Source organism: Berghia stephanieae, chromosome 12, assembly GCF_034508935.2.
Source record: "Berghia stephanieae isolate SIO BIC M18660-M18661 chromosome 12, UCSD_Bste_1.3, whole genome shotgun sequence".
NCBI lineage: Eukaryota > Metazoa > Mollusca > Gastropoda > Nudibranchia > Aeolidiidae > Berghia > Berghia stephanieae.
In genome coordinates this window covers 11,253,500-11,273,121 of record NC_088371.1, presented here as the reverse complement: position 1 = coordinate 11,273,121, position 19,622 = coordinate 11,253,500, and the positions used below count along the sequence as shown (strand labels likewise).

The 19,622-nt window shown below is 35.3% G+C and overlaps 1 protein-coding gene across 1 annotated transcript; it reads left to right on the top strand.

Annotated features, from left to right (window-relative positions):
* The first annotated feature begins 635 nt into the window (after nucleotides 1-635).
* Nucleotides 636-14,699, top strand: LOC144958192 (long-chain specific acyl-CoA dehydrogenase, mitochondrial-like). The gene is made up of 9 exons (XM_078889992.1): nucleotides 636-942; nucleotides 1,629-1,772; nucleotides 4,256-4,286; nucleotides 4,733-4,839; nucleotides 5,857-6,021; nucleotides 7,324-7,555; nucleotides 8,380-8,595; nucleotides 11,000-11,127; nucleotides 12,424-14,699. Exons 1-9 carry the CDS (start codon nucleotides 824-826, stop codon nucleotides 12,596-12,598), a joined length of 1,317 nt encoding a protein of 438 aa, XP_078746118.1. The 5' UTR covers nucleotides 636-823; the 3' UTR covers nucleotides 12,599-14,699.
* The last annotated feature ends 4,923 nt before the right edge of the window (nucleotides 14,700-19,622 follow it).

The following is a 19,622-nucleotide window of genomic DNA, read 5'->3' as shown; positions in this document are numbered from 1 at the left end:
ATATATATGTGTGTGTGTGTGTGTGTGTGTGTACGGTTAGATTTATTACAAATATTACATTTGCATGGCTGGTCATTCCATGAGAGGATATGATTTTTGAAAACATTAAAATTTGAAATTTTCAGATGACACATCCCTTTCTTGCTGAATCAAATAATTAGGATTTACTTGCTCCGAAAAATGATTAACCCAGTAGTTAAAGCTTAGACATTACAAAACGAATGAAAAGAAAAACAAATTTGAATAGGGGAGACCCCATTCGAGCAGGTGCGGCTATGTGGTCTTATGGTATGACACTCGCTTTCGGATCGGAGGTCCTGGGTTCGAGCCTCGCTCGGCGCATAGTTGAGTCCTTGGAAAAGGCTGTTTACTCACATTCTCTCACCGTGCACTCATGTAAAATGAAAACCTGGCCGTTAACAGCGTTGTCACTGTCCGAAAAAAAAAATTGTAATGTCTCGTCCTACATGTTAAGTGTTGCTGTTGACCAGGGACCCGGTGTAAAGCGCTTCGAGCACTTTCAGTGGATATTGCCCTGTAAGCTCAATTTAGAACTTAAGAGCAAATAAAGGAATTCATATATGAGTCACATCTACTCACTTTATTTTTTTTCTCTCCATTTTACTGGCTCATTTAGGCACCTCTAGCAACTGGCATGACAGCTCGGCAACTCACGGTTTGGTACTCGATAAATTATGAGAATAAATAAGTACCTACTGTTTGCAATAGTCGATTAGCACCCTTCCGTGGTCACATAACAGTTGACTCGTAGGTATTCTCTTGCTTAGCCTACTTACACGCAGTTGCCAGTCGTCAACAAAAGATGGCCTCATTATTTCTAAGACAAAGCTTGAAAACACTCTCTAGACAGGGTAAGACGTACCGCAATGGAATTAATCTGACACGCCATTTGTCAGGAAAACCTGACGCCCAAGACCAAAGGTAAGTCTCGATTTTAATGAATCGTCTTCGTCTTCTACTTTAGAATTTCAAAAAGATTCTCTTCTTCTTATCTCTAAGAAAACGGACTTTGGATTGTCATTTTCGTTCCACTTTTATAGTTATTCAAAGAAGCACAGCAAATATATTGGCTCTTTATATGCAGCAACAGAAAGATAGAACTTGAGAGAACGATACACCCGGAATTTTTCACTTTCGTCAACACCAGATTCTCTTTAAAGATTTGGAGTAATTCTACTCTAGGCCTACTTAGGCAGTTTACAGTTACAGTTTAGTGAGCAGTGGGAGTGGGAGTAGATAGTTGAGTGGGAGTTGAGATATGACCCACGGACCCCATAACAAAGTTGTGACTGGAAATGGCCGTGCACGAATTAAGTTTACTCCACAGTAAAAGTAAAAGATGCATAATTTTTGTTATGAAGAGGAATATCGCAGATATTTTGATATCTTTTTTTTTCGTCTTTCAATTTCCTTTTAAAATTTAAACGGTGCCAAATAACAAATTCCATCTAAAATAAAAATTTCAGGAGTTGTATGAAAATTTTGCAATTTTCAAATGCTTTTATTTTTAAAAGATTTCCAGCGTAGGTTTTTAAATTAAAAACACTTGTTGCTAGAATAATATCTCAACTTTTTTCATGCCAAGCTTCATCTTAAAAAATTTCCAGCGACAATCCAGTGCGACCAGAGCCATGTCAGAGCCAGAGTTTGATGGATATTGGAACTCGGCGGATTTTCTCATCTGAACATGATATGTTTAGAGAGACTGTCAGAAAGTTTTTCCAGGATGAAGTTCAGCCACACAATGATAAGTAAGTGACAAAGCTCTTCGTGATGTATAAAGTATAACTGCATCTTGATATTCTTCTTTGATGCGTGTCGTAAGAAATTGCAATTACTGTTAAAATTACTAGGCAACAACATACATTGGGTTACTATTTTGCATTTTTATAAGAGAATTACGATCATAGGCAGGGTGCATGTGGCAAAGAAAGAAATGAAATGAACATATTGCCTGGTCGGAGTAAAGAAAACTGCATATGGACAATTTACCTTTTTTGTGTAGGATGGTTTTATAATGTACTTCTAATGCACCCAGCTTGCTTTCATTGTATGAGGGACTCGAGCTCAAATCCCTGTCCAAATATCAGGATTATTTTTTAAAAGATAAACTATTTTCAAACACTATTGAGGACGTGTAAAATTCTGAGGTTCACCAATGTCAAACAATATCTGGGTTCAAATTTTTTTTCCAAACTCTGTGCCATCTTAAGTTTTAAGAAGAAGATTGTTCATTAAAAATTTTATTTTCCGACTTAATCCTGTATTAACCCCATACTAACATTTAAAGTAAAAAAAGATATATATATATATATATATATATATATATATATATATATATATATATATATATATATTATATATATATATATATTATTAAAATTTACCACAATGTTTGAGACAGTCTACATTAATGTTTCAGGCTTAATTTGCCATCGTCAGGACTGAGTTGTTTTGTTGACTGTTGTTGTTTCTTGAAGTGGTTCCGGTTTAAAGTTGCTTAACAAGAATTTACGCCGATGGGGACACCTTCCGTAGATCTCACTTTTCATGTTGAGTGTGGTTTCATGAGGTTGTTTGATTATAGTATATTTTTCTTCCAGGCATAAGCTACATTGTTTTGATGTTGGTGTGTATCCTGTTGCTTTAGATAAAATTTTCCATGAAATGTTGTGGTCTATTTTGTTGTCTTTTAATTTCCAAATATGTTCGCTGAGTTTTGTGGATGTTTTTTTTGTTAGTGTTTCTAAATGTTGAGGTGTGGAGGTTGTATCTTGTTTTGAAGAAATTTTTTTTTATTTTAATTTTTTTCATATTCTTTCTCTTTTTCTTTCTCTTTTTCTTTTCTGTTTATATCCTTGTCAAAAGGAAAAAGGAATATTTTTATTTTAAGTTGCGATAAAAAGAATTAATCTTATTTTTCTAGCACTATGAATTGACAAGAAGCCTCTAAATCATAGATAACCGAAACGAACTGATTGGCCACATAACCACAGGGTTTTCTTCTTCTTTGTCTTCTTCTTCTTCTTCTTCTTCTTCTTCTTCTTCTTCTTCTCTTCTTCTTCTTCTCTCTTCTTCTTTCTTCTTTCTTCTTCTTCTTCTTTTCTTCTTCTTCTTCTTCTTCTTCTTCTTCTTCTTCTTCTTCTTCTTCTTTCTTCTTCTTCTTCTTCTTATTCTTTCAGCTTATCCAGCATTTTGCAAGGTCGCCATAATGAATGCCACTTGTCCATGCTTCTCGATTCAGCGCATCATCTTCCTCCAGGCCCAGTTCTTTTATATCATCTTTTACCTTATCCCAATATCTAGTCTTTTTCCTCTTTCCCACTAATTGTAAGTCCAATACTTTCCTTCCCATGTACTCCCTCTCTCGACTTTTTACATGTCCAAACCATTTCAATCTATCTTCTCTCATCTTTATTGATACATTCTTCACTTCAGTCAACCTTCGAATTCGTTCATTTCTCACTTTATCTTTTCTTATCCAGCCAAGTGACCATCTCAACATCCTCATTTCTGCCACCTCAACTTCTTTATCTTGTTTCTTTGTTGTACCTGCTGTCTCTAGTCCATATAACATTGCTGGTCTTACAACTGTTGTATATATTTTCCTCTTCAGCTTTGCGGAAATTCGTTTGTCACACATAACTCCAGTTACCTTCCTCCAATTATTCCAGCCTGTCTGTATCCTCTTCTTGATTTCCATCTCATTACCCCCATTTCCTTGAACCGTTGTTCCTAAGTATTTGAATTGGTTTGTCTCTGGCACATCCTCTTCTCCTATCTTTATTGGTGGTTCTGCTCTCTGTTGTCCAATGCACAAATACTCTGTCTTCGATCTGCTTACCCTTAATCCCCTCCTTTCCAACACCCATCTCCAACCCTCCATTTCCTTTTCTGCCTCAGCTTTTGTATCATTCAAAAGTACTACATCATCCGCATACGTCATGTTTCATGGTGCCTCTCGCCGAATGGTTTCTGTTAGGACATCCATTACTATTGCAAACATCCACGGGCTGAGAGCAGATCCCTAGTGTAATCCAACTCTTACATTAAATGGATCAGTTGAGCCAACAGCCGTCCTTGCCACTGTTTTGTTTCCTTTGTACATATCTTGGATAACTTTGATATATTTCTCTGTTACCCCCTTTGCTCTTAGACAGTACCAAAGGTTAACTTTTATTAATGTGTAGCATTTATAGCGTTTTCAAATTAAAAAAAAAAATTTCATCCACAGATGGGAGGCAGATGGACAAGTCAGTCGAGAGGTATGGCACTTAATTTTGTCACTTGTGTTCTCCATCTCTTTCTTTGTCAATCACTGTTAAATATTTACGCACCCCTTTCACTATTCACAATTGACAAATTGCTCCTAAATTGATGTAATGAATATCGGTATAAGAGGGCTGAAAATAATGAAGTAAGTTTTCATAGATCAAAAATTTTTAATCTGATCCTTTTGAAAATCGCCCATGATAAAGGTTAACTCTTTAACTACTTATTAATGCAGTTTTCATCCATTTATATGTTATTTTGCCACCATTGCAACAAACAACGGATATCCAATGTTTAAAAAAATAGTAGCTGAAGAATGTTTTTAACCGGAAATCTTCTGTGTTCAGCATTTTTTTTCTCCTTTGAAGCTGTTATGTTTATTTTTGTACATTACTTTTTTATTATTTATAAAGGATTTTTTTGTTTGTTTTTGTTTTAGATTTGGGAGCGTGCTGGTGAAATGGGTCTACTTGGAGTCAACACACCAGCAGAGATTGGTGGGATAGGTGGAGATTTTCTCATGGCGTCCATTATGATGGAGGAACAGTAAGTCAGCATTTTATGAGTTGGTTTCAAAACAATAGGGCTCATTAAATGTCCCAGCGTAAGCAGTGAAAGCATTGTTTTAAATACAATAAACATGTTATCAATTCGAGAGCAGGAACATAATTGACAATCTAATAGGTACACCTTAGTAATGTTGGAGAGAAGGATGAGTACAATGCATTTGATTGTTAGTTATGACAGAGACGGATTCGAGGAAAAATCATGGTAGTATTTTGTAAATAACAGGGAATGGATTATCAGGATAGAGGAGTTGAGTAAAGGATACTACAAAGCAAAACGATATTGTTTTCTTTCACAAACTCCAAGATCCTTTTGCCATTTGTCAGCCTGTAGATAGAATGAAGTTGACATCACTAGTGTCTTTGTTATTGCTTTTTGCCACCCATGTTTATGAGTAATTATCACTTAACTGTATTATCCAGACTATAAAAGTTCATGGTTACACAGAGTTTTGTGTATTGGTCCGTTATACTTCCGGATGGCAATTTTGTGAGCTTCTTAGCCAAGTGCATACTATCTGTAAGCAAGACTGTCTTTTGAATTATTAATGCATTATGTTGTGCTCATTTTAAAATATCTTTTATAACATGCTTTCCTTTCAAATTGTAAGTTTGTTTTCTTTCACATGAAAAATGATCAAATCTGGCCCTGATGTTGTGTCTTTGAACGCAATACTAAACTCTTTTCAAATGAAATATATTATTCTTAACACTTTCATCAATTCTTCTTCTTCCTCTTCTTCTTCTTCTTCTTCTTCTTCTTCTTCTTCTTCTTCTTCTTCTTCTTCTTCTTCTTCTTCTTCTTCTTCGTCTTACTTCTTCTTCTCTTCTTCTTCTTCTAAACTGACTGACTTGTTGATGTTAAATATTCAGAAATATTTTTCAAAGAAATGCTCAAACTTAAACCGCAATTGAAAGTAAAATTTTAGCAGTTGCACGGATTGAGTGATGCAGGTTATACTCATTTTATTCATTTATTTCTCACATTTCCCTCAAGATCCTATGCTTACTCAACTGGACCAGGTTGGGCTCTCCATTCGGATATTGTCATGCCTTACGTCTCACACTATGGAACCAAAGAACAGATTGAGAAGTTCATCCCACCAATGACAGCCGGCAAATGCATTGGGGCTATTGCTATGACTGAACCTGGAGCTGGCAGGTATTGAAAAAATTCTTTTTATTCTTTTCTTTCTCATCATAGATAAAGTGTCATGAGAGCTCAGTGTTTTAGTACTCAACTCACTATGTTGTCTCACTTGATATTTCTGCTTGGTTTTATTTCTGACCCCTCTGTCCATTTAACAGTAATAGGGTTGCTGGATTTGTCAGATATGCCAGAAATAGATAAAGGGCCACGGAACGAAACCATTCCCCCCCCCCCCCCCTTGTACACTTTGTACACCTATTTTGTCTGTAAGAGTGACATCTCAACCACCACCAAAAAAAGTTATAGCCAAAAATCGATACTCTTTTGGGAGTTATGGCCCCTGAAAGGTCACTCGGTGCAAAAAAATCACAAGTGTCCTGTTTGTCTTTAACACTGCATATCTCAAAAAGTATAAGTACTAGACATATACAATTGGTATCAAAATAAAGCTAATTGAATGTACTTTTGAAAAATATAACATTAGCCATATTTCATAACCTTGAAAATTGATGATAAAAGCGGAAAATAGCTAATTTTGACAATTTTTAATAGATTTTCTCAGTCCACAAGAAGGCAAAAGGGTCCAGGAGTGGGGTTTTTTTTTTTGAAATTATGTTGACTGCAGCATTTTAGCCAACCAGTCTGAAAAATAACCCCAAAAGTATATTTTAGGTGATTTGTGCCATTTATTATTAAAATTTGGTAATTCTAGTATTCACGGATGATAGAATTCTGGCCTCGGCAACCTCCACCTATCTCTCCATGGACACTTTGCCTGCCTATATATTCTGAAAGAGCAGTATCTTGACCACCACCAAAAAAAGTTATAGCCCAATAATATTGATACTCTTTCAGAAGTTATGCTGATTTGAAAACAAAGAGTTGCGGCCCTTAGCAAAAATAGGGGTAGGGTTGCTTTGAACAACTGCTGTGTGAATACTAGTACTATCAGTGATATGCATTATTTTTGCATCAAATGTAAGGGAAATGATTGCTGTAACTAGGTGCATTATTTAGAAAGATCAGATTAAAACAATTTTGCCATAAAAGTTCATTTTTCACCCTTTCAGAAATAAAAACGCATCTAACGAAGACTAAATAATAGACTTGCCACAACTATAGACCTTTAATCTATAATGGGCTCTTTATGAGCCTTAAGTTTTTAAAACTCTAGCAGGTAATTGTTATTATCCATTTCACACCATAAAAACCGGGATAAACTCCACTCCATGGGGCTAATGGCTCTGAAGCTTACTTTTTTTTTCTTTTAGAAAGATGATAAAATTGTATACATTGTTTGTTTTTTTTTTTCAGTGATCTGCAGGGAATTCGTACCAATGCTAAGAAGGACGGGGATGACTACATCCTCAACGGCAGCAAAGTCTTTATCACCAACGGTTACATGAGTGATCTAGTCATTGTTGTGGCCATCACTAACCCTGAAGCCAAATCAACTGCCCATGGCATCAGTCTTTTCCTGGTTGAGGAAGGCATGCCAGGATTTATTAAAGGAAAGAAGCTCAAAAAAATGGGCATGAAAGCCCAAGTAAGTTGTCTTTTAATTTTAGAAAATTGTTTCGACTTCAGGCAATTGTGCAAAAGGAAGATTTGGAAATTGATGCTTATTGACAAATTAAGAGAAAAAGTCCCTTTGAAAAAAAAAGAATTTATCAGCTTTTCCTTAGCTTTTTTGTTGTGGTTAGTCTATAACTGATCATAAACCAATGAACTTTTTAAGAGATGTGATTCATTGTAAAAGTTTTCTTTCTTTCTTTTTTTGTTTTTTTGTTTTTGTTTTTTGGTTTAGTTTATTTTTTAAAAGAATATTTATGTGTTTTTTGTTTTCATCACAATCAGAAAAGCTATAATAACACAATCAGTTTATTTGTTTTTGATATTTATATTTCCCAGGTGACTTAAGAATCAATTCTGTCACCAACAACCATCTTAAATAATCTTTTCTTTTTTGTTCTGTTTTGAGTAGAATTCAAAATAATAGAATTGCTAGTTAAAATAAGTCTGACGAATGTTTTTCTTTTACTTTAAAAATTTCACTGGTTGCACATTAAGAAAAGGATTAGATTTGAAGCTGGCGTCCTTGAAACTGTCGACCAGTCACATGGAATTCACTGCCCCAAAAGTCATGGGAAATGGGATCCCTGAACTGTGGTTTTTGAAGCAACAAAACATTTTTCCTCTCAAGCTGGATCAGAAATATCCCCAGCTTTTTAAATTAATGCATGTTTTAATTTTTTTCTTCTTCGAAATGGATTATTTATTCTTCAAGTGTAAAGCTCTCACAGCCCAGTGTTTTGGGAAACTGCATGCTAAACAAATATTTTCATCATTATTATTGATACTCATTTATAGGACACTGCAGAACTCTTCTTTGAGGATGTCCGTCTGCCCAAATCTGCTCTCCTGGGGCAGGAGAACAAAGGATTTTACTACCTCATGCAAGAGCTGCCACAAGAGAGGTTGCTGATTGCTATTTTGGCTCAAGCATCGGCTGAGTGGATGTTTGAAGAAACGAGGAAATACGTGGTGGAAAGGAAGGCCTTTGGACGAACCCTTTCCAAACTGCAGGTTTGTCATTTTGAGACTATTATAACGAATTTTGTTCAGAATCTATTCTTTTTGATCGCTTGCGTTTATATTCCAAGAGTAAGTGACAGTATTATTTATTTATTTACTTCAGTTTTTCATGTTTTTTTTTTTTTTTTTTTTTTTATGAACAAAGTGTACAGAATTACCATTTATCTTACTTACTCACATACTCAAGATTCAAGCTACACTCTCATGCGCGAACATTTTTTTTTGTTTTTTTGTTTTTGTCTTTTGCTCTTTATGAAATATCCTGCTTAATCACGTACTCCACTTATTCGACACATTTTGTGACCAATCGTTTTGAAGTAGTATTATGTTGATTTGAGCAGAATGAATTATATTGAATTTGATAAAATGAATGTCATCACTGAGGACACTGAGTTATGTTTCTTAAACTTCAAATGACTTAGATTTCTTTATTGTAATAATTTTGACTGTATTCTCAAATTTCTTTGTCTAATTCATTCCGATATAATACCAGATTGATAGGATGGGTCACATTTATTCAAATCCCTGAGGGTCTGTATTATTATTATATATATATATATATTATATATAATATATATATATATATATATTTTTAAAAATAAATTTTTTTTTTCCAAATTCAGACTTTGTATTCTGGAATCAGAGTTGTTTACCTCTTATGTCTAGGGAAAATGTGACCTACGGTGTCAATCTGGTTTTATGTTGATTAAACTAGCTGAAGAAATCTGACATAAAAATTTGGAAACTGTGTTTTATGGGGTTTTTTTTATGTTGAAGAAACAAAACTCACTATCCTCAAATGAAGGCATCCCTTTAAAACCATATTATATAAGATAATTTTGAAATTCCGTTTTAAGTGCGACTGTGTGGTTTTGTGGTATGACACTCGCTTTCAGATTGGAAGGTCCTGAGTTCAAGCCTCACTCGGCGCATAGTTGACTCCTTGGAGAAGGCTCTTTAGTTCACATTCTCTTACCATACTCAGGTGTAAAATGAGTACCTGGTCATTAACAGTGTTGTTGGTCGGAAAAAAGTGTAATATCGCTTAACAGGCTTCATGTCTCATTCTACATGATACCTCGTTGCTATTGGTCAGGGATCCTTTGAGCACGTTAAGTGGATGTCGCACTATATAAAAACACCAAGTTCGTCACAACATAACACTATTTTGAGACAATTGGTCACAATAGGAGGAAATAATTTATCATTTCACTAGCCAGTTGATCTACAGTACGCACATGGTTGTCGAACATGCTTTCGAAAAATTCACGGACTGGACTCAATGAACAAGGACAGAATTCCAAAATTTTGTCCTTCATTGTCTTCGTAAATTTTTCACGGCATCCACGAACGGTTTCGCGGTTTCGACGAACTTAACTGAAACTTAGGGCCAACACACTGGCCACACATACACACACACACAGAGTGGGGGAGGGAGAGAGAGAAAGCAGAGCAAATTGTATTGTACCATCGCCTTCGTGAACTTATAGTCTTAAACTGACCACATAAATCAAGTCATAAATCAAGACAATGATTGCAAAAAAAAAAAAGTTGATTGCTGTGAGTTGTATTCTATAGTTCAACCAATGGAATCGTGTTGTAACTTGAGCAGCACTAACTACAACTCGTTTTTTTTGTTTTTAAAAAATTTGTAATCACCTTTTGTAATGTGACATAATTTTTGTTCAGTCTCAGGCATCTGACTCGAAACAATCAGACCCACATGTTGTGAGTATTTATCACAATATGTTGACACACTCATTAAGGAATTGCATTGCGACATCTAACAAAGCCATGCTTATTTTTCAATCGCCTGTGACAAGCACCGGTAGCTGTGGACTCAGGCTATAGTTTTATGAAGAGTAGCTGTGTGTAGACCAGTGCCTCCCCCCCCCCCTCCATTCTTATTGCTTTTCCCACATCCTACCATGTTATGGCATGGTGGTGTGTGTTTCATTTGTCTAAGCGAGTAAACCAGCAATGAATGGTATTCACTATTTTGCTAATAAATGTGCATGAATATACGAGACCAGGATGTGCAAACAATGAGATCGTATTGATGCTGTGCGTTTATCCAAAATGCTCACATCTGCCAGTCGGATATAACTTAAACACACAAAACTATGTGTAACCTAAAACGTTTATAGTCTGATTGATAGAATTTAGTGAGAACTACTCATAAAAATGGCTGTCTAAAAACAATGACAAAGAGCTGAGTCATGTCAATTTTGTTCCTTTTATACTTTTACAATAGGCTACATCACAGTTTGTATCTCTTGTCTTACAGTCGTGTTCACTAATTCAACAAACTTTTCCGGCTGTCCCGTGAAGTTCGTCGAATGCGCGTTGCCCTGTATATCAATCTTTTATCACCTCCTTTTCAAAAATATTTCAGGTAATCCAACACAAACTGGCTGAAATGAAAACTGAGATCGCAATTTGCCGGGCCTTTGTTGATCAATGCTTGGAAATCCACAACACAAGAGGATTAGATAGTAGCACTGCCTCTATGGCGAAATACTGGTGAGTTTTCTCAAAACACGTTTTTTGGGGTTTTTTTTTACCTGTTTGTTTTACTGGATTAAGGATTTGTGGCTGTCGATCTTGTTCTTGGCTAGGGACCTTTAGTTCAAAGATTAGGAGTCTTTGTAAATGGTTCTTTAATCATTTTTTTGCTCCATACTCGGGTGTAGAATGAGTACCCGGCTGGTAACAAAGTTGTCTCCATTGACAATGAAGTTATAATAGAGCTTGACAATCTAGTCGTACAAGTTCAGTATTGCTGTTGGGATCCCATTAAAGTGCTTAGAGCACATTTAATTGATATTGTGCCACCTTGAATTTTAATTTTTTCAAGAGGGAAGGTATGGTAAGGTACTCAAATTTGTCTTGTGAGTCACAGAGGTCCACTCTTTCCATCTCTTTTATCTATTAAATCTGTTTAGTTGTTCTTAGTTTCGTGTACCAGCAGCCTATGGGAGATGGACATAAAATAAGATAAATAAATTTGAATATTTATATAGCACATTTCCACAGATTTACCATGCTCAGTGTGTTTCACAGTGCTTCATGTTTTTTTCCCCCCAGCAAGCCATATGGAACCATATATCCATTTCAACAGTACCAGTCACCTGTGAGGTAGCTTTTACTAACACTCTTACAATATCCATCACACCCTATAGCCAAGTACTCACTTACACCTGAGTTGAGTGGGATAATGTGTGTTAAGTGCTTTCCCCAAGGACACAACAACGGGACCAGAATTTTCCAGGGCCACTGGCAGCCATCCTGCCACCGACTATGCTAACATTACTTGAATTTTGTGATAAATAACAATGTAAAATTGAATGTAAGCTTCAAATGACATTATCTCATTCGTCTGTAGTGTTTCATTCATCCTGTTTTGTTGATAAAGGGGAAACCCGAAACGTCCATTGTATCCGTTTGTGTAATTAAATTGAAGCTTACATTCAATTTCACATTGTTATTTTTATTTCTTTGAGCTTCGAGCAGCAACATTTACATTGCCCGGTATTCTTCTTGACTTTTGTGACAAGATGAGACACTGTACTGCTGAGTCTCCAGCCACGCATGTGAATGTCCTCCTGGTGTCAATTAATTATTGTTTGCATTTTGGAATCAGAACTTTGTTACCACTCCTCACTCACTCGCAGGCTCATACAACGATTGCAACCACACTTAGAATTCCAAAAACCAAGAGTGCTAGTTTTTAATTAATTCATTGATTTTATCATTCATCCCCATGTGCTTTTTAAAACAATTAATGATGAGATATTAATATTTTAATTGCATTTACAGGGTGTCAGAGCTCCAGAACCGTATAGCCAATCAATGTGTCCAACTCCATGGTGGGTGGGGTTACATGTGGGAATATCCAATCACAAGGGCCTATGTTGATGCAAGAGTACAGCCCATATATGGAGGCAGCAATGAGATAATGAAGGAATTGATTGCTAGACAAATTATCTCATAATATTTTTTTTGGTGAAAATGTTTGCACTTTTGCAACCCTGTGTCAGCGATTAACCAACAAAAACGAATTACTGTTATTTTTTGATGATTTGAACCGCTGTGATAATTTTTGCCATTTTTATTACAGGGTTTGGTAAGGGAGTAATGATGATGGGAAGAGATTAATTTTAAAAGGATATTTGGTTTCTTAGGTCTCTGTATAGGGACTGTATTCATAGAGTTGGAAAAAATATGAAAACATCTAAGCAAACTTTCCATTGTCAGTTCATCACGGGTACTTTGTCTTACTCTTGTTTTTACTTTACCACCAGAATCTTAATGTTTAAAATTTAGCTCATGATGATCGGTTGGTACAAATGAAAGTGGGGGGAAAATGCTTAATATTATAATATATTAATGTTCTTTTGATGCATCATCAGAGGTTCCAATTTTATGCATGTAACATGGTTATATAATGACATTAGTCTTTCTTGGTTACAGTATTTTCTGTATATTTTATTTTACAATATTATTATGAAATTAAATGAGTTTATTGATGCAGTAAGGCTTAGCATTCTCTTCATTTTGTGATTTCAAATGAAAAAAAAAAAAAAATTGAAGTAAGGACATCCCGAGCTGCTAGAGTATTCATATTTTGTTTCATAAATTTGTCTATAATTCCTTGATTAAAAAGTACATAGCTTTTTTAAAATACTTGATCCTTTTGTTTAATGAGATGGTGATGGAGTTGCCCAAAATAAATAATTGGATAGAATATATCGTGGTTGTGGTCATTGATTTAAATTTTGGCGCATATATTGGGTGGGTTTTAGTCTCTCGTTGTTTTATATGTTGTTTTTAAAAAATCTATTTTCACGTGCCTGTCAATTTGATTGCATCCAAGGAACCAAAATATTTATAATAAATTACATATTGATAAGTTTGGGAAATGTAAAAAATGGTAATATTGATTTTCGTAATTAAGTTTCATATAATGTGTGAATATAGAATTTACAAATTCAGGTTCATGATTTTGATGCTGTTAAAAAGAAGAAGAAAAAGGGATATTACGAAACATTTGTAACTCAAAAAAGTGAATAATGTCAGAATTTAGCTTTAAGTTTAAAATAAACCAGTAAAGTCTTTTCATAATAAAAATTGTTAAAAATACACATGATAATGCTAATAGTCAAACTAATTGCGGCTAGTTAACAAAGAAAAGTGTGGTACTTTTTTGCTGAACTTTATCTTGAAGCAGATATGCTTGCTATGTATCCAAAAGACATATGTTTGCTTTTAACTGTTTTTTTTATAATCTCTATTGCTCTTTAAAACTTTTATAGAAAATCCAAATTCTATGCTTACCTTTCGAACCAATGCATCATGTATGAAATTTTAAAAAAATGCATTTATCATGTTGTACTTTTCTTACATGTGATCTATTTATTTGATATTTACATATCTTGAACTTATTTAATATTTGTATACACTGAAGGCCTAGAGCAAAAAGTTTTGTTGTTGATGTTTTCAAATCTACATCTGCCAAAATTTAATTCCATAAAAGCGGGTGGTTGGATGGGAGCATCACCCTTGAATCATATACCTATGATGTTCGCATGGGTGTACGATCAGATAGTGATGTCGTTTCTTCTTCTCTTTACTAGCCTATCCTGCTTCTTTGGTTTGTGATTGTATTTTTGACAGGGGATATTTTTTTTTGTAAATCTTCTGCCTGTTTGTGCTTGGTTATTTATAATTTAGTTTATGATATCTTTAGGTTATGATTTTGATTTACATTTGTACTATTTTTGTCAGATTGCTTGTTTTTTTGTTTCAGCGGTCTCTCATATAACCTCAATTGTGTTGGAAGAGACCTAAAGCAACAAACAAACAAAAAAAAATAATTCCATAAAGTACTATTTTTACAAGTCATGGGTTCTTGTCACAAAAGTTGTAGCACTCGCTATTAAATCGTTGCTGTTGGCATTGGACCCGATTTGAAACATTTTGAGCACATTAAGCTAGATTAAAAACACAAGTTTTTTATTTATTTTTTTTTTTTTTTAATCTCCAAATTGTGATTTTTAACTTATTGGAAATTCAATAAACTCTGTGAAATTGTATGAATTAAAATTTGATATTATGTTTTTAAAAAAGTGAGATTGTAAAATGACAAAAATTTCCTCTACAACTGGGTAGGTAGTCCTTCAGTAGTTCTAGAGCGGAAAAGTAGACTCACAGAGCATGAATTTATCCTGGTTTTGGTAATAACAATAACTTACTACCCTTTGGATTGGACGTTAGTCTATGGCAAAGTTCTTTCCACAAGATTTAGCACACACAGCTACCTCATCGCTGCAAGATGGATAAAAGGACCTTAAAAAATACAGGAAATTCTCAACTGCAGCCCTGGGTGGGGTTCCCGACCTCCCATAGTGGGCAGTGGGGTACTTGCTGTGTCATCTGTCCTCCTGTACCTGTTTTCCCATTGCTTTCTGTCTTTGTCTTGGAATGAGATTACTTAATATTGTCCTGACCCTAGATTAGGAGGGAAACAGTCAAATGCATAGTTATTGTTTTGGGAGATGATGTTTTTTCCCCTAGTAAATCATCTCTAACAGGCCTTCATGGACCTGGGAAACATTTTGAAAAACAGATGTCGTTCGGGATTAGATTCCGAGTCTTGAAGTGCTACGTGTGGCCAATCTTGTTATACGGATGCGAAAGCTGGACTACAAATGCAGAAACACAAAAGAACATTGAAGCTTTTGAAATGTGGTGCTTGAGAAGGATGCAGAGAATATCGTATACTGCACACAAAACGAACGAAGAAGTGCTAAAACAAACATACCAACAAAGGAAACTAATGCCCTTAATAGCGGATCGACAACTATCCTTTTTCGGACACATAGTAAGGAAAGATAAGAATGAATACCTGGCAAGTTGTGGAAAAATACCTGGTAAACGCGCCCGGGGGAGACGAAAGAAAAACACTCATAGACCAACTGAAGGGCTTCACCAACCTAACAATCCAAGAGCTGTTTGAAAAAGCAAGAGACAGGGAGGAATGGAGAGAGATAATTCATGCAGTATCCGAAGCCTGGACCAGGCATGGAACCTAGAAGAAGAAGAAGAAATCATCTCTCTGTTATGTATTATTATATTTGTTATTTTGAATGTATAAGGTAAGCATTTTGAGTGTATTCCTCTTTGTTAGAAATTGTGCTTGTGTCCGGATGAGACTTATAGGTGATCTCAAACTAAGTACATTGGTGGTATGCTCTTGGAATCTATATCTGATCCCTATTTGTTCCCAGTTCCACTATGTCTTACCTTTTCTTGGGTGATTTAATTGTCATTCTAGAACTTTTTACTATCCCATTTTCTTCCTTTTTACTGGCGCTGTTATAACTATAACCTAAATGTGTTGCAAGCGCCGTAAAACCCTTAAAAACAAAACAAAAACAAACTTTGGCCTCCCATGGTGAGTGGGAGGTTTTTTGCTGTCTATATCTTCTATCCCCTTATATCTGTTTTCCTGATTGCGTTCTGTCTTGCAATGGGATAGCTTTGTTTTGTCCCGCCCCTTGCCGGAGTCCTTAGCTGAAAGGGAAACAGTCAAATGTATAGTATTTGTTTAGGGAGGCGATTTCCTTGCAATTCATCACTCTGTTATGTATTGTTAGCTATGTTTTCTTGTTAGATATATTCTGTAAACATTAGAGTGTGTTCATCTTAGTGAGATCCAGTACTGGTGTTTGGAAGAGACTTTTAAGTGATCTCAAACTTAATAGATTGATAGTGTGCTCTTGGAATCTACGTTTGTTGCCCATTTAAACAATTTTCCTTTATCTTCCTTTTTCTTGGGCACCTTCACTTGTAATCCTATATTTTTTTTCACTATCCCATGTTCTCTCTTTTTTTACTGGCGCTGAAATGCAGCAAGCGCGTAAAACCCTTAAAAACAAGTAAAACACATCTCTTTCTTTTCCAGACGCCCACTGTCCTTGTCTTGGAATGAGATTACTCTGACATGGCGGTTTAAAAAAAAAAAAAATCCCAAATTTTGCAAGCTAAAAACATCAAAGATTTGCAAAAAAAAATGCAATTAATTTTCCAAAAGACCCATAATTAGTTCATGAAAGAGAATGGTATTTGTTTGTTTTTAAGGGTTTCACGGCGCTCGCAACAAATAATAATATAAGGTCATATCAGCGCCAGTAAAAAGGAAGAAAATGAGATACTAAAAAAAGAAACTACTCTTGATTAATTATCTTTCATGTTCTACACGAGCTATCAAATTAAAAGAAAAAAAACCATTCGTCTGTGTTTTTCGCCTTTTAAAAAAAATTATTGTTTTTTTTTTTATTTATTTTTTTTTTCGTTGCAAAATCTCGAAAATTTGCAAAAAAAAATCCCCAAAAATGCAGATTTTGCAAAAAATTGCATATCTTGCGGCCGCAATTCAAGTCAGTGATTTTTTTCGGCAGCAACGCGGCCGCAAGCGATGCAAAAAAAAAAACAAACAAACAAAAACCAAAAAAAAAAAAAACTACCATGCCAGATTACTTGGTTTTGTCCTGGCCCCGACAAGAATCATTTGTTGAAAGAGAAATAGTCTCATTCAAGAACAAAGGAACGAAGGCAGAAAAATCCATCCATTGTAGATGACTTAATCTTTGCTACTGTAATCTGATAAGACCTTTTCATTTTTTATTTTGGTCTGAAAAAAAAAACGTTTAACAATAGTCAAATGGAATGGAGGCTTCAATTTAGTTAATAACAATGATAATACAAATAAAAAGGATAATAACGATGATAATAATAATAATAATAATAATAATAATAATAATAATAATAATAATAATAATAATAATAATAATAATAATAATAATAGATGACATCTTGAATAACGCATTAATTTTCAAAATTAACACACGCGCGCGCGCATAAAGTAAACACACTGGGTGGGGATCCTGACCTCCCATAGTGGGCAGGGAGGTACATGCTGTGTCTTCTATCCCCCATACTCGTTTTCCAATTGTTTCCTGTCATTGTCTTGGAATGAGATTACTTAGGTTTGCCTGATCCTTGCTGGGAGGGAAACAGTCGAATGTATAGTTATAGTTCTGGGAGATGATATTTTTTTCCTTGTAAATCATCTCTCTGTTATGCATTGTGTTATGTTTAGTTTACATATTATATTATATGACTGGTAAACATTTGAGTGTATTCCTCTTAATTGGGACCTGTGCTTGTGTCTGGATGAGACTTTTAGGTGATCTCAAACTAAGTGCTTTGACGGTGTGCACTTGGAATCTACATCTGTTCCCTATTTGAACCAATTCCCCTTTGTCTTACCTTCTCTTTTGTGCTTTAATTGTAATTCTAGACCCTTTTACTATCCCATTTTCTTCCTTTTTACTGGCGCTGATATAACCTTAATGTGTTGCAAGCGCCGTAAAACCCTTAAAAACAAAAAACAAACAAAAGAAAACACACACAGCCCCACATCATTCATAAACACACACACACACACACACACACACACGGAGAGAAATCCTAGATATTACCAACAACACATTTGGTCAACTATCCTGACCTCCCATAGCGGGCAGGGAGGTACGTACTGTGTCTTCTATCCCCTGATATCTGTTTTCCAACATGCTTTCTGTCTTTGTCTTGGAATGAGGTTACTTGGTTTTGTCCTGGCCCTGATTGGCGTCCTGGCTGGGAGGGAAACAGTCAAATGCATAGTTATTGTTTTGGGAGATGATATTTTTTTTCCTTGTAAATCATCTCTCTGTTATGTATTATGTTATTTTTAATGTATAGTGTAAGCATTTGAGTGTATTCCTCTTCGTTGGATTATGTGCTTGTGTCCGGATGAGACTTATAGGTGATCTCAAACTGAGTACATTGGTGGTATGCTCTTGGAATCTACATCTGATCCCTATTTCTTCTAGTTCCCCTTTGTCTTACTTTTTCTTGGGTGCTTTAATTGTAATTCTAGAACTTTTTACTATCCCATTTTCTTCCTTTTTACTGGCGATGATATAACCTAAATGTGTTGCAAGCGCCGTAAAAACCTTAAAAACAAAACAAAACAAACATTTGGTCAACTATTATACATTTATCTTTCAACTCAATAACACAATAATGGAGAAAGTCACCACATGATTGGATAAAATCTGCAGTGATGGGCAACCCGCTTTTTACAGATAAAGACGTTGAACTTGAACTTGAACAGACACAAACACACATCATTTTAATATTTTTGTTATAATCATATAAAATGTCTAAGATTAAGAATAGACAAGTGTGTAACGGAAATGTTTTAGTTTAGATTTAAAAGAATTAATAGTTGGTTGTTTCCTAATGGTTGAATTAACGATGACAGATAATATGGATGTTTTGGGGTTACCATTTGCCAACAAAACGGGACGACTGAAACACTGAAGACGAATGAGAGTGAGAGATGTGATGATGGCGTTATTTGGGCGTTTACACTTCAAATAATATTGGTCGACTAAGATTCCCATTATGTATATATTCTTACATACTAAACTGAGATTTTAAAGAAAATCAATCTAGTTGAGAATTTTTGACAAGTTAATTACGCCTAATTGGAGTTAGGGGGTCCCAATAGCACTCACTTCACACGTAGAGAGACCGAGATCGATCCCGGGCGCAGTTTATATTTTTTTGCCCCCCCCCCCTGTCAACCCAGCAGTGATTGGGTAGCTGGGTCTGTTAGATCTGGCGGAAAGTACTTTGCGATAGACTAGTAGTAGTAGTAGTAGTAGTAGTAGTAGTAGTAGTAGTAGTAGTAGTAGTAGTAGTAGTAGTAGTAGTAGTAGTAGTAGTAGTAGTAGTCGGCATCCTTCCGTCTCGAGAGACGATGGTTTGCGCCCTGTATGGCTTTAGTCTCATCAGTCTTGTTGAGAGCAACGACGGGTGTGACTCAGCAGACCAATCCTTGCATGGCAGTCTCTACCGCAGTTGTTGCACACATAGTTTGACTGTGTGTTTGGTATTTGGATCTG